Raw genomic sequence first — 11251 nt, 5'->3', positions numbered from 1 at the left:
ACATATTGGAAATTTAAAAACAAGGAAGAAATTTTTTGTGTGTGTATGTTTCATGTATATAAAAGCACATGTCTATGCAGGTGTGTGTACATTATGTTTACAGGTCACAAGACAGCTTGGGTGTCATTCCTGAGATTATCCACCGTTTCTGAGACAGGATCTTTCATTGACCTGAAACTCACCAGGTAGACTTGGCCTCCTGTCTTCTCCCCAGCTTCCCTGCCCTGTGATGACAAGCAAGTATCACCATGCCTAGCTTTATTATTATTAATATGAGTCCTGAGGATTGAACTCAGGTCCCTTTGAAGCACTTTATCAACTGGGTTATCACTCCAGCCCCCAAAGGGGAAAAACTCTTGCTATGCCAAAAGGAGCATTTCCCTTCCAAGCCAATTGTGAGCATAATGAGATAGACTTTCTACACAAAAACATACAACCAAGACATCCTCCATAATGAATTAAAAGTTTATTGGGCTCCTAATTTCCATGTCTCGAACATGAACATGGATTTACATGCGTTGTCCCATGTTGTAGATCTCACATGCATGTCATCTTCAGTCAGCTGGGCCTCTGCTCTGTCATCAGTAATTTATAGTTAGCTCAATGTGAGTAAATGGCAAATACAGAATGATTCATAAGCCGTAGCAACAAATCCCTCCCAATATCATTTACTTTTTTCCCCCAAAACCATATCACAACTCTCTCTTTAAAAAATAAATTTCAGAACAAGGCATTTAACCTCACTGAGAAAAATAAAGATAATTCTATCTTTTCAGAATTCAGCAATGAATGTCCAACTATGGCTAAAAGGTACACCCTGAGAATTAAATGATTTATTTGAACGAACCCATTGAGGTTTATAAAGCTGTGTTAACCTAATGTCAAGAAGGGACACAAGATACAGGTACAAATGCCCCTGCTCATTTTGTGGTACAGTTTTCTAAGGATGCAGTGTTGTAAACATCCTCGTTGTCTTCAATGCTGGAAGCATCTGTAGAGTTAGGATCACTGACCACAATGCCAACGGAAGATAGACTGGTAATGAAGGCGTGCACCCGCTGTGCGTAAACGTCCCTAACATTAAAGTAAGGTAGCTTGTGACACTTCTCCGGTGGGTCCTCACTGCACTGGTCCACATCCATGGCCTTCTGCTTCTGGTAGTACTTGGAAAACTTGTTGAAGATGATGGTGATGGGAAGGGCCACCACCAGGATGCCACAGATGATGCAAGTGCTCGCAATGACCTTCCCAGCCAAGGTGACAGGGTGGGTGTCTCCATAGCCCACAGTGGTCATGCTGATAGTGGCCCACCACCAGCAGATGGGGATGCTGGTGAGGCTGGACGTGAGGTCATCCTTCTCCACTGAGTAGATGAGCACAGAGAAGATGGAAATGCCCACAGAAAGGAAGAGAAGCAGCAGCCCCACTTCATGGTAGCTGTGCCTAAGCGTGGCCCCCAGAGACCGGAGCCCTACAGAGTGCCGGGCAAGCTTCAGAATTCGGAAAATCCTCATGAGCCGAAGAATCTGGACGACCTTGCCCATATTCTCGATGTCCTCACTCTCTTCTTCCTTGGTATCCACTGCCAGTGTGGCATAGAAGGGAATGATTGAGACAAAGTCAATAATGTTCAGAGGATTCTTCCAGAACTTCTTTTGGCAGGGAGCAGCAACCAGTCGGATGGCCAGCTCTCCAGTGAACCAAGCAATGCAAGCGATCTCCACACCTTCCAGCACAGGGTCATTCACCTCTCCATCCTCGTTCTGGAACTCCGACATGCTATGCACACACATTGCCACGATGGAGGCCAGCACCACGCTCAAGGAAGAAATGGCAATGAGCTTGGCAGACAGGCAGTATGCTGGGTTTTCCATTCGAATCCAGATTTTCTTCCGGAGCTGACCAAACCTGAGCTCGTCAAACTTCTCCAATTCTTTCTCAAACAGAGACGACTCTTCGAAGGAGGAGTCGGTACTCGCGTCATCGCTCTTCTGGTCCCAGTCTTTCTCGTGGCTCTCCTCCTTGCGCTCCTGGTAGCGAGTGCTGCAGCAGGAGTCGATGAAGAGTTCATTGATGCCCCAGTACTCAATCTCCTGGCAGAAGGAGAAGACACACAACTCCTCCATGACGTGCAGCTTCCCCGTGTAATAAAAGTTCAGGACATATCTGAACAGGGATGGGTTCCGGTCAAAATAGTACTCGTTATCAGCCACGCTGTAGTCATCGCACAGCTCCAGAATGGCCTCTTCGGAGTGGCAGGTAAGCAGCTTCCCCAGTCTCGTGTGAGGGAACCGCAGGAGCGTGCTCTGGTCAACAGACTGCTTAAAGCCCCCCACGTTCAAGTTGACAAGTTCCTCGTCTTGTCCAGGGCGATGGAAAAACTCACCAAACACCATGATGGATACAGGAGGCAGAGTGCTGGCCAGGAAGGGAGACGCAGAAGACGACACTGCACCTGGAAGGAGCACAAGATGGTGTTAGCCTGTGTCCTGTCCTGCCTTGCCAGGCTTATTTTTAATCTACCCTTTCCAGAATGACAGACCGCATTAGAAGCAAACAGGAGGTACAACAAAAATGAATATACTATTACACATTTTGACAAGAAGAAAATCAAAGCAAAGGACATTTCTGTTTTCTTTTTCAAAAAAACTAGGGCTTATACATGTAGATTTTAAGAAAGAGGAAAGCCTCCAATAGAATTTTAAGAACCCTAGTTCCTAGTTCTCTATTAAGCAGTCAGATGTCACCTTCTGCCCTAACACACACACACACACACACACACACACACACACACACACACACACAAATAACAACAGCAACAAAAAGCAGTGCACGTTGGATCATTTACACAATATAAGTATCTCTCTAGTCTCAACGCTCATGTTCTCTGTGTCTGAGATGCTCAGTTCTGATGTGACAAGCCAGCTGCTGTCAGGCTCATAGCCGGTTCCTCTCTATCCCAAGTTTGGTCATGCATACACAGAGGAAGTCCCCTCCTCTTCACATCTGACCCATGGAAGGCTCAGCTCAGCTCTTACAAAGACCGCGGTTTCCCTTTATCCTCCAGTGTTGTGCTCTTTTAAGAAAGCCCCATTTCCTAAGGTTTGGATATGGACACCAAGAGGATATAATTATCTCCCTATCATTAAGTACCGTACATCTTGCAGATATCATTACCCTTCACAGGATGGGGTTTCAGGAACATGTACATGGAAAGAAACTGGCTTAGGAAAACCTTTCCAGTTAATTGCACTATCAGTTTCCTGACACAAATGTGCTCTTCTCCCACCCCTGCCCACCCCTCACAGCCTCCCACATAGTTCCAACTGGGGATTTTCTCTCCATAGACAGTCCACACTGGCTGAGCTCATGGCCTGATTTTAGTTCTGACACTAGCCAGGATGTACCAGATCCGTTTCTCAAAGAGAAAAATATAGGTTTTGATCATAATCCCATACAATGGTGCTTCATAAGAACAGATGGCACAAATAAAAGGATAGGAGATTATCATGTACCAAGTTCCCACCAAGCACTACTAGAGGCTTTGTTCATACTGTGTCATTTAATCCTTCCAACATGAAAATCGAAGCATGTGGGAAAATGACTGCCCAGAGGGTTGACTCCAAGATTACACACTAGGTGAAGATTAGAGCCACCCTCTCTCTCTCTCTCTCTCTCTCTCTCTCTCTCTCTCTCTCTCTAATTTTGTGTGTCTTGATGTATTGCCTGCATGCATATAAGTGCATCCCTGTCCTGAAATGCCGGTGGATGTCAGAAGAGGATGTTGGATTCCCCTGGAACTGGAGTTACAAATGATTGTTAGCCACAATGTGTGTGCTGGGAATCGAACCTAGGTCCTCTAAAAGAGCAACCAGTGCTCTTAATTGCTGAACCGTCTCTTCAATCCATAGAGCCAAGATCTTAAACCTAGGTTGACTTAACTCTAAAGCCCACATTCCCCCCCACTGCATACACTCCCTCTACTGATTTCACCCCCCTTTTGGGGGGGGGTCTTTTTTCAGACAAGGTCTCTCTGTAGCCACAGATGGCCTGGAATGCACTACTTACACCAGGCTGGCCCCAACTCACAGAGATCTGCCTGCCTCTGCCTCCCCAGTGTTGGGATTAAAGGCGTGCACCACCACGCCTGGCTGATTTCTCCCTTTTTATAATCCAGTAATTCAGTGTGCAAAGTGCAATGCCATGGGAAGGATTATTGAGAAAAGAGTCTCCCGGTTAGACAAACTTCACAGCACAGGTTACACACAACTTGAATGGTGAAGGCTCGTGCACAGCTGACTAAACAGAAGATGAAAGGGAGCTCCCAGCAGAGGGCATCAGGAGTAGGCAGGGGAAATGGCTGCTTCATCAGTCTAAGTACTAGATTCTATTCTGTCAGCAAGACTACCACGCACTGAATACCCATGCAGTTGAAACTCATTTTAAAACTATCAATTTCATAGTGAACATAATGGAAGACCTCCTGGGAGAGGGCTGGGGTCAAGGGGGAAAGGCTGGGGTCAGGGAGAAAGCTTGGTCAAGGTGAGAAGACTGAGCTGAAGAAGAGAGGGCCGCACAGCACCACAGAAGAAGCAAGGTCTCCAGATTCATTGAAGTGCTGAAAAAGAGAAAGTGTCAAGTTCGGGAGTTTATAAAGCAGAATTGACAAGATTTGGCAATTAATTCAAGAGAAGAGAGAAATAGAAAGGGTAAAGGAGGGTATGCTTTTCTAATCTACTTAAATGAGTACATGGTATTTCTATACCATTAAAGAATGCAGAGGGTCGGAAAGGAACTTCTCCCCCCCCTTATGCTATGGCAAGCAAAGACTTGTCAGAAAGAGAAAAGATTCCTGATCTGAAAGAGATACATGCACCAAACGTCATAAAATACCCCACAGGCCTTAACAGCATCTGCCATCCACCCCAGGAGAAAGTCTACAGACATAAAGAATACTTGGGTGTTTGCCCCCAAGATACCAACACTTCATGAAACCAGAGACCAGAACATGGCTAATGTATCTTCAATAGATTTGCTGAGCTCTTCCAAAGATTCAATTTTCATCCCTCTGCTTTCTGCTTTTAATTAAGGATCTTCTTTGAAAGGCCCAATTCAGAGCTTTGACTTGGTCCAAATATTTATGTAATGTCAGGTCTCTGAAGGCCAGTGCAGTCTAATGGCAAATAGAGTAGGAAAATATTCCAAGGAGCTAGTTTAGCTAAGCTTATGCTAAGACTTTAATGGAAGTTGTCTTCTGGTGGATTATTTTTCATCTTAGCTGTCCTAGAATCCTACAGTGACATAAACTTTCACAATATCACAGGCATATAAGGGTCTCCTAATCAGGTGTGTGATCCATCTCCCCATCTCTCCACAGTGACTTCTCTAAAGAACAAGACCACCACTCACAATATCCACCTTCCCTCTCTATCCTCTGTGCATTTTATTCACTCTACACTGGAGATGTGAAGGAGGGCTCATTATGAGGTCCGTCCATCTGTTCCACAGAGTCTCATCATACAAGCAACACATATCGTAAAACCAGAGGTCTCTTGTCAGGGGGCCTTTGAAAGTGAAACAATAGAGATCATTTCTGGATCAAATCAAACACTACAGGCAAGCCAGGGTGTGCCAAGGCAGCACTGGCTTCCTTGACTGTGTCTGGCCCACAGCTGCTGACTTGGGGCCAGCAAGATGGAGCATCTACCTTTATAAACTGCGTAAGCATGGAGACAGTGTTTTCCAACTACAGAACATCCTTATACCATTTGTTCCTTGTCCTGGGGCTTGGTAGATGAGGAGGCAGAGGGACTGAGTGGCCATCACAACAGTCAGCAACAGGAGGCAGAGGCCCAAACTGGGATCTCAGTACTCACCACTCTTCATCATTCCATCTCCCATCTTCAAATTCACAGAGATAGAGCAAGATACTACACGTCACCATTTCCAAGGGTGCTGTATTCAGACTGGCATTTATTTAACCTCCATTTACTCCTCTCAGGAGACATTTATCAAATCAACGGTATACTTCTCTGCTACATGTATTTATTCATAAGATGGTTCATATTTACACAGACATTTTTTTACATTGGGCTTTCCATGTCCCCAAGTTCCACACCTGAGGATTATACCAATCCCAGACCAAAAATACTCAGAAAAAGGATAACAAGATGCTTCAGTGGGTAAAGGTGCTTGCCACCAAGGCTGGCAACCTTAGCTGGATCCCTGGGACCATGTGGTGGAAGGAGAGAGTCCACTCCCACAAATTGGTTTCTGGCCTCCATACATACATGGTAGAATGTTTGCACCACACATATTCAAAATAAATAAATAAATAAATAAAAATAATTTTTAATTTTAGAAAAAAATTACATGTATCTCAATGACTTACACAATGAAAGATTATTTTAAGATCAAGAAAAGCAATCTAAATTATGTGCCTGTTCTGGACAGCTTTGTCAACTTGACACACCTGGGTAGAGGGAACCTCAGTTGAGAAACTGCCTCCATTGGACTGACCTGTGGCCATGTCTTGATTGTTGAGTGATGTGGGAGGGCCCAGGAGGGCCCAGCCCATTATCGGTGGCACCACCTCTAGGCAGGTGGTCCAGTATTGTGTAAGACAGCAGGCTGAGCACAGACCAAAGGAGCAAGCCAACAAGCAGCATTCCTCCATGGGCTGTGCTCCAGGTTCCTGCCCTGAATCCCTGCCTTGGTGTCCCTTAACAATGAACTGTGTTGTAGGCAAAATAAACCCTTTCCTCTCCCGAGTTGGTTTTGACAGTGTTTTCATCATAGCAATATGAAAGCAAACTAGAACAATGCCCCACTGGTAAGATCTGCTTTCTTATAAAATGTCATCAAGAGGTTGGACTTCACCGGAGAGATGGCTCAGGGGTTAAGAGCACTGCTCTTACAAAGGACCCAAAGTTCAGTTCCCAGCACCCACATGGCAGCTAATCTTTAACTCGAGGTCCTGAGGATCCAACACCCTCTTCTGGGCTCAGTGGGTACCAGGCACACACACAGTGCTCTTATACACATGCAGGTAAAATACACACACACGGTGCTCTTATACACATGCAGGTAAAATACTCATATACATAAAATAAAAACAAAACAAACATTTTTAATGGGGGCGGAACGAGTGGAGAGATGGTTCAGCAGTTAATAGCACTGACTACTTTTACAAAGGACCTGGGTTTGGTTCCCAGCACCCGCATGGTAGTTGACAACTGTCTATAATTCTAGTTCCAGGGGATCTGATGCCCTCTTCTGGCATCCATGGGTATTGCACACACATAGTACAATTACATACATGCGGACAAACACTCATACACATAAAATAAAAATAAATAAAATTTTGAAGAGTAATAATACTTTATAGTTAAGAAAGTGTAAAATAAAATTTCTAATTCGTTCTTAGGAGGAAAAAAAATTGCAGAAACATGTCAATAGCATACTACAATTAAGAAATGTTGGGAAAATAAAATATAAATTTAAAATTGTATGTACTGAAGATGTACACATTGTTTTATCTTGTCATTATTCCCTGAAAAATACAGCATAATAACTATTTACACAGCATTTACATTGTGTTGGGTGTTATAAGTCATTAAGGGATGATTTAAAGCACACAGAAGGACACGCATAAATTGTACAGAAATATTACACCATTTTTAAGCAACTGAGGGTTTTGGTTATCTGTAGGGATCCTGAAACAATGGCCTCATAGACCACGGGATGATTTTGTTTAAACAATTTGTGTGTGTGTGTATATACACACACACACACACACACACACATATAGTGAACCATATATACATCTACTAAATATAAATAAGGGGCAATTCATTTATAAGTCATAAATGGGGAAATTTTTCTGATGCAAAAGACAGAGAGAGCCAGGTGTGGTGGTACACACCCTTTTATCTCAGCACTCAGGAGGCAGAGGCAGAGGCAGAGGCAGGTGGATCTCTGTGAGTTCAAGGTTAGCCTGGTCTACATAGTGAGTTCCAGACCAGCCAGTGCTTGTATATCGTGAGGCCTCCATCTCAAAAAAAAAAAAAAAAAAAAAAAAAAAAAAATTGGTTACATAAAAATAATTTCACATGAGGGAAAAATACCATAGCAACACAAAAATGGATTACAGAAAAAAAAGTTACATATATCTCACAGATTAGTTCACCTAATATATGAAGAGCTTTTTAAGAAAGAGGAGGAAGAAGAAGAGCAGGAAGAGGAGCAAGAGGAAGGGGAGGAGGAGGAGGAGAGCAACAGCAATGTGGGAGATACACAGGGATAGGAACAGATTGTTCATAGAAGAAAACAGCAAGTGGGACTGAATTCTGGAAAAAATGCTCAACCTTGCTGATGAAAAGATAAGTGCAGCCAGCCCGTGGTGGTGCCTGCCTTTAATCCCAGCACTCAGGAGGCAGAGGCAGGTGGATCTCTGTGAGTTCTGGTCCACATAGTGAGTTCCAGGACAGCTGGGGCTACAGGGAGACCCTGTCTCAAAAAGACCAAAAAAAAAGAAAAAAAAAGAAAAGAAAAGAAAAGTGCAAACTAAAACTATACTGGAACATTACAGCAAATGTATCAAATTGGAAAAAGACCCAAAAGCAGGTCTGCATATGAGACTGGTACATCTGAAGGGAGAAGCTCTCAACAGGTTGCAGTGGAAATTCAAAGGGAAGGGGGAACCCTAAGGAGGGGAACTTGGCAATATTTAATTACACTTCATAGGCCTTTTCCTCTGACCTAGAAACCTCTTTCCTAGAACTCTTCCCCAAGTTAGACAAGTAAAAACACTTATGTTACTGGAAACAATGCAAATGTCCATTAACAGGTGATTAGCTGAAAAATAAATATGGCCTGCTTCTCTATATATTTATGTAATAGAGTGATTTCTAGAGTATTTGATTAGGGTGGGAGGAAAACAGCAAATTACAGAAAAGCATCAATAAAACACTACAATTTATCTAAGAGATAAAGAAGGGAGATTACAGTTTGTCTAAGAGATAAAGAAGGGAGCTGGGGGTGTTGAGATGGCTCACCTGATAAAGGTGCCTGCCACCAAGCCTGACAACCTGAGTTGGATCCCCAGGACCCAGAAGACAGAAGGAGAAATTCAACTCCAGCAAGTTGTCCTCTGCACACACACACACACACACACACACACAAACATGATGGACACAAAATAAATAGCATGTTAATAAAGAAAGAAGTGGGATTAAGACTATATATACACATGTATATATATATGCATGTGTTATACGCAATAGAAATGTTTATACAATGAGAAGGAAACAATGGCAATATAAACTAAAAAATACTACAGTGTTTATAGGTGAGAGTGCTGGAAGGTAAACTCAGGAGTCATGTAAATGTTTGCCTAATTATGAAACAACAAGTTAAAATGAAGCAGATGTTTCCTAAAACTTAAATATCACTGTATATCAAGTTGATGGCTTAACCTTTGTCTCCCGATTGGCTGGTTCCTCCAATGGGCGGGGCCTGACACAGAGCGGGAACTAGGAAGGGAAGCCAGAAGCCATCTTGGGATGGAAGCCAGGAGCCACTGGTAGAGTGGATGTAGGAAACTCGCAGCCCTGGAGGTGTGAGCGAATGCTAGGGGTCTATGGGCGTGGCGAAGTCTGATAAGGCGGGCTCTGAGTCCCAGCTGTGCAAGGCTAGGCACTGGGTACTCATTCCTTTGTAAGTTAATAAATACACATAAAATATATTATATGATTTGTCTGATCGCGCAAGAGACCCAGAGAGAATTCGGGCCACAGAACTGGCGTAGTCTGACAGGATATGACAAAACAGAGAATGAGTTTTAGAAGAGCTCTAATGGCAGTGCTGATGTGGTTTTTGCTATGGGTTACTAAAAGGAGGCCAGCCAGGCAAAAGCGGGTGCCACAGCTATGTTGTAAGTGTTGCAACATACGTTGCCGGTATGTGAAGATTTGTTAAAAGTTACTCAAAGGTTAGAAAATCTTTTACCTTCTCTAAACTCAAAGGAAGTACCTGGAGAAAGAGAGCGGCCACCTTCCATCATAAAAGATATGCCCCAGGCAGGAGAAGCTGAAAAGGCTGCACTGGCAGACCCAGTTACAGAGCTGCAGAGAGAAAAGGCGGGACACTTTGGCTTGTGTAAAGTCCAAGGACTCAGAGAAAAAGACAGATAATAGTAAAAAGGAAGAAAAAGCTAACTGTGCTATAGCTAGGAAATATTCCATGCTGGAAGTGTTAAAGCTATGAAAAACTTACAAACAAGCAAGCAGAGAGCCCCTGGCCACATGGCTTGTGAGAGTATGGGACATGGGAGCAAATGACCTCAGTATAAGTCCTTCAGAAGCTTCACAGCTGAGTTATATAACCACCCATCCATCCTTGCAATATAGGCTGTTCAACCTAGGCCAATGCAAGGGGGAGCAGTCCTTAGTGGGGTGGCTGGTTGAAGGCATTAAAGATACATGGTCATCACCAAGGGAGACTAACATGATTAACAGGGGATGGAGCACCATAAAGGAGGGGCAGGCATTTCTGAGAGAACTAGGTATGAGAAAAGCAATGTATGATGTCCAGTTCACTGGGCCAGATAAGACTGTGTTCACCAGAGATATATAGGAAAGCTTAATTCAACTGGGACCTCAAGAATCGTATGGGGCTTTAATGGCTTTACTAAGTCCTTTGATGGGACAGGATCTTTGTAAAGTGAGAGAGGCTTTGGGAAATCTAAATGATTCTGACCAGCGTGTACAACGTGTCTGTAAACTAACAGAACACCCTATAAGAGATATAAAAAGACCAGACAGAGGACATGGTCCACTTGGGTTGCTCGAAGACAAATGTGGCAAGACTTATGTCAAGCCCAAATCCCCAGAGAAAAAACTGATAGAAAACCAAATTTGGTGCTAAGGCGTTTCTGGAAGGCTTTAAAACCAGAACAGTTTACAAAGGACATTCGAAGGATAACAACTGTACAAGGGGTGGTTAAGAATCCCCAATGATTAAATAAGACTCATTTCTCTTCTGATAATGGCTACACTAGGGTGGAAGCAGGTTTTCCCACCATGTTCTCCCCAGCAACCTGGTATAGTCAATGGAGAAGATGACAGACATGGCTACAGTTAGGAGGCAGACCCAGGGCCTGCCTGACTCAGGGAACCAACAGGTACAGCAGTGACAGGAGAAAGCCCCCTGCCTCCTTAGCCCAGTGCAGGGTCAGGCAACTGGAGCCAAC

At 43.8% G+C, this 11251-nt stretch overlaps 1 protein-coding gene across 2 annotated transcripts in view; it reads right to left on the bottom strand.

Annotated features, from left to right (window-relative positions):
* Nucleotides 1-447: 447 nt before the first annotated feature.
* Kcns3 (potassium voltage-gated channel modifier subfamily S member 3) overlaps nucleotides 448-11251 on the bottom strand; it is a 61270-nt gene continuing 50466 nt past the window's right edge. For both annotated transcript variants that reach the window (XM_017795876.1, XM_008824188.1), the window contains one exon: nucleotides 448-2455. In XM_017795876.1, coding sequence (XP_017651365.1) covers nucleotides 921-2396 — 1476 coding nt within the window. In that variant the 5' untranslated portion in view covers nucleotides 2397-2455 and the 3' untranslated portion in view covers nucleotides 448-920. The remainder of the gene's footprint in view (nucleotides 2456-11251) is intronic.

Source organism: Nannospalax galili, unplaced genomic scaffold, assembly GCF_000622305.1.
Source record: "Nannospalax galili isolate Female #2095 unplaced genomic scaffold, S.galili_v1.0 scaffold69, whole genome shotgun sequence".
NCBI lineage: Eukaryota > Metazoa > Chordata > Mammalia > Rodentia > Spalacidae > Nannospalax > Nannospalax galili.
This window is presented reverse-complemented; position numbering and strand designations above follow the sequence as displayed.